The following is a 4577-nucleotide window of genomic DNA, read 5'->3' on the forward strand; positions in this document are numbered from 1 at the left end:
TTTTGATTTCCCCACCTTTTTTTACCCTCTCGTATTTAATATTTGCATTTGTGACCTATACGTGAGGCACTTTTTCAATATTAAACGAATTGGTTCCCTTCCAAAAAAAAAATAACAACAAAAAATCTTTCCTTCAAAAATACAATTTCTATTTGAAATTGCATACGACAGTCTCTTAAAAATAAAATATATCATATCTTACTTAAATAAAATAAAATACATGGTGTTTTAGTATTTTCATACAAAATTCAAAAAATTTATATTTCCATGCATTTTGGATTTAATAACCAGTTTACTGAATCCATGAGAAATTGACTAATATTTCAATAACCTCTAAAATTTCAATTAATGAGAATTAATGGTTAATATTCTAATATAAATATTGGACTTATAAATAGGTTGATATTTTAATATCAGAAATTGACAAGAAAATTCTCAGAATTATTCTGAATATTCACTAATTTTAATTGGGGGTATTTTTCACCACAACATACGAGTTGTGAAAAACCCTTCCGCCTTCTAGGATAGATGAACTTTGTCAGGGCTCCTACATGGATCCTTTCCATAAGAATTCACTTGAGCACACGAGCTTATAATAAATTCAAAATACTAGATTTATTCGCACGAGTGAATCTTTACCCCGAGCCATAAACTTCACTGGTTAGAAACCTATCAAACCCCTTAAACCACATTCAGACCATACAATGCACCTTACCTCCTGAGGTAAGGTGTGCTAGGGGTGTTAATACCTTTCTTAGCCACAACCAGTCTTTTACCCTTGAAATTTCTGATAAAACCAGTACACCGTGGTTTCCTAGTGATATTGAATTAAACAACTAGGTGGCGACTCCATGACCCCTGACGTCGCGTGTCCACATGCGACAAAAATAATAAAAAATGGGTATTGATTGATATATAAATTTAAAAATTATTTTTTAAAAGAAAAAAACATATAAAAAAGGTACTAATTAAAAAAAAAAAGGCCAGGTGTCTAGCCCATTAGGAAAGGGCTTGCACACCCTTTGATTTTTTTTTAAGCTCATGGGTTGTCCAATTTATTTATAAAAAAAAAACTAAAACAGATAACACATTTATTGGAACTCCCTAGATTCCAGCTACCAATGACCAGGAAATCAGAGTTCTTGTTTTTTTTTTTTATTATTTCTTAGAAACCTATTTTTGACACTAAACATCTTAATAAACTCATAAATAACCATAAAAACCTAAAAAACACACAAAAGCACAAAACCAAAACTCTTCCCTACCATAGATTTGTAGGCAATTTTAAGGTTTAAAAATATCTAAGTGGAACCCTTCTCAACGAATGCAACTCATTGGTACTAAGATCGATAATTTTAGAAGACAAAATCATTCTAAATGCTGATTTTCTCTTTCTAATACCAGAATTTGACGAGCCCCCCTCTCTCATCTCTCTAACCATGGACTAAAATTTAAGGAGAATGAAGTTTTGGATCAAAATTGAATCTTAGACATTCAAAATGACCTAAATTATATTATTTGTAAAGATGAAAGATTAAAATGTATTTCTTGGGTAAACTTTGGACACCACCCATTTGACCGCATTTTTTAATTCGATCCTCCTTTCAATGTTTTCATTGCCTAAAAAACCATAAGCAATCAACCTTCAATTTAAGGTCAAATCGTTAAAATAAAAGTTTGATAATTAAAGTTAAAAAAAATACACAATAAATCCACAATAATCTATAAGCATGTAAACAATAAAATACAATGTTTTTTTTAGAATTTTCTATAATATAATAATTGTTTAGTGGTTTAGGATTGCAATAATGTTAACACCTCACACTACATTGAGGTTGTTGTCAACATTAACCAACAACATCCAAAAATACTCAAATATTATCAATGTTACCCTTCACTAATCACATCTTTCGATCCAACCTTAATATTATCTTAGTTTTTCAATTCTATCTTCCATCTACTTTCCATCCAAATCTGCTAGCAAAATCCATTGAACACCCACATGGAAGCTCTAGAATTTAAAGATTAATTAAATTTATCATTTAAAAATAAAAAATAATGATAAAAAAGAAAGTGTTAATTTAAACTAAGTATTTTGAACCTCATTTAATCTTAAAATATTGAAACAATATATAAAAATTTACGGTTGAAATAATAAAACTCAAAATTGAATCCAATTAAAACTCAAAATTGAAGAAGTTTAAATTTTAATTTTTTTAGGTTTTAATATTTTTTCAATCTTTAATTACCAACTTTTTTTAATCCCACTCTAAATTTAACAAAAAACTAAAATCTTAAAGTTTTCACTCAATGGAATTCACTTAAAAAAAAATAAAGATACAAGTAGAAGAAAAAAATTCTAAATAAAAATATTCTTATCACTTAAATTTTGGTGAGTCTTGGATTTTATTTATCTCATTCTTGTATCAGGATCTTTCTTCAAAGATTTTTCATATATTTTTCATGTATCAACGATTTTGGACGGAAAACAAATGGAAGGATATGATTGAAAATCCTCAATGACATTAAGGGTAAAATTGATGGATGCTACTTGCTAGCATTGATAACAACCCTGCAGGTGAGGGGTCTTTCCATAGTTAATCCTATTTTTTGGACTTTTTGTGTGCACGATTTTGCAACAAGAACCACTGAACCTTCGCAGGCCTTTGAAGAATGTAGGACCCGGTTTAGGCAGCTAGGGAGGAGTCCTTTTAATGCAAGGTGGTGCTTGAACATCGATCGAGTGGCTACGAGGTAGGCCACGAAAATCCAACATGTTTTAAGGCTCCAAACTACAATCAGTTCTCTTATCTTCTGAAGATGAGGTGAATCTATCATTTGGGTTTCTTGTGGTTTTTTGGCCCTTCACTTGGATATCTGAGGATAACAGTCACTCTCTTTATTTATTTGGTACATATATAAAAACCTCCAAATGTCTTCCTTTCTCTTCCTTGCGCTTTTTGCATCTTGTTTCTTGTCCTATATTTCCTTCTCTTCCTAGTCTTTGTTTCTTCCTTAGTTTCCTCTGTTTTGTCCCCTTCCGTTAACGGCTAGCTAGGAGAACATGTATCATTACGGCCACCACCATCGTCTTCCTTGCTTGCGTTGCCACCCACATAGCTACATTAGGATGGTAAGTTGGTGCGATCCGGCCCCTCAACCCCCAGCTCACGTAGATTTTAATTTTTATATCTTGAAGAATATTCGTACATGCATTTTGCACTATCTGGAGTACTACCTTAATTCAGATTTACTGTGCTTTTGTTTTGGACGGACGTATACAAAACAGGTTCAGCATCTGATAGAGAGATGTTTGCTCCTTCACATGAGTAGAGACCAATGCGTGAAGGCACTGGCTAAGCATGCTAGCGTTCATCCACTTGTTACACTTACAGGTCACTTGATCGATCTCACTGGTTTTCTCACGATAGTTTTGGCTTCTTTAGCTAATATACTTGACTTGTATATGTATGTATTTCTTGCAGTGTGGAGAGAACTACAGCAGGAGAATAGGGAATTCTTTCATGCATATTTCCATTCAATTTCTCCAAGGCATTTCACGAGTAAGAGCCAATTATCCCCAGAACTTACAAGTCATTTAAAGAAATTCATTAATTGCACAAAATTATTTATATGTACGAGAATTAAGGACTGTAAGCCACTGTCACGTATTCTAGCTAGACGTCATGCATATACATTTACTAGTATAAAATGCTCGAAAACCATATACTCCATTAATTTCTTGATAACTAAGCTAGCTTTAGCAGCCATAACCTTACATCTGCAGATGTATGGTGCAAAAAATATTGCAAATTACATCAACTCGTATTTATAATTTTCAGGCAGGCGTACTCGAAGGGTGTTGAGATTAACAAGGGAAATATAAAATTCAAGTCCATGATGGGACGACTTGCAAATACTTCATGATCATCGGGAAGTACGTGGGTATAGAAGCTATATTTATGATGAATTATAACTAGGGTATGGACAGAACATGCCCTCAGGCCTCAACTAAAGTATTATAGTGGTATGTGATATAATAGGATACAAGAAAAAAAAATAAGAGGACATTTACAGGGTTACTAACCCTGGTTATGTAATTCCTCCGGGGACTAGCTTTTCCTTTAATTAAAAAAAAGTATTAAGATACAAGAAAGTCTTGGATATCAATGTTTTCTTTTCTTTGTTTCATTTCTTTTTGTGAAAACCATTAGTATTTTTTTCTATAAATATTAGAGAATTAATCTAAATAAATAGATAGATAAAAAATTACTGGTATCACTACTAAAAAATAGGGCTATCAGCAACTATTTATTTAATCCATTGCAAATAAAACTAAAATTCATTTCTGAAAACAGTTAGCAACGGAATCAACAACAAAGAATATCAAATACAGATTTGTTGTTGTTGATTTATCATCAATGAATTTTACCGTTGTTGATATAAGAGCAACGAAAAATCCATCGCTTACAAGTAACAACGGACAATCCATTGTTGATTAAATGTCAAATGTGCTAGTTATTGTGAATCAACAATGAATTTTTGATTGCTGATTTATAAATTAGTTACAATCAGCT

At 31.9% G+C, this 4577-nt stretch overlaps 1 protein-coding gene across 1 annotated transcript; it reads left to right on the plus strand.

Moving 5' to 3' along the window:
- The first annotated feature begins 2920 nt into the window (after positions 1–2920).
- LOC7492391 (uncharacterized) lies at positions 2921–4191 on the plus strand. Its single transcript, XM_024610306.2, has 4 exons — positions 2921–3133; positions 3290–3395; positions 3486–3563; positions 3843–4191. The coding sequence occupies exons 1-4, from the start codon at positions 3065–3067 to the stop codon at positions 3884–3886; spliced, it is 297 nt and encodes a 98-aa protein (XP_024466074.1). The 5' UTR covers positions 2921–3064; the 3' UTR covers positions 3887–4191.
- The last annotated feature ends 386 nt before the right edge of the window (positions 4192–4577 follow it).

The sequence above is a fragment of the Populus trichocarpa genome, chromosome 10, assembly GCF_000002775.5.
Source record: "Populus trichocarpa isolate Nisqually-1 chromosome 10, P.trichocarpa_v4.1, whole genome shotgun sequence".
Lineage (NCBI taxonomy): Eukaryota > Viridiplantae > Streptophyta > Magnoliopsida > Malpighiales > Salicaceae > Populus > Populus trichocarpa.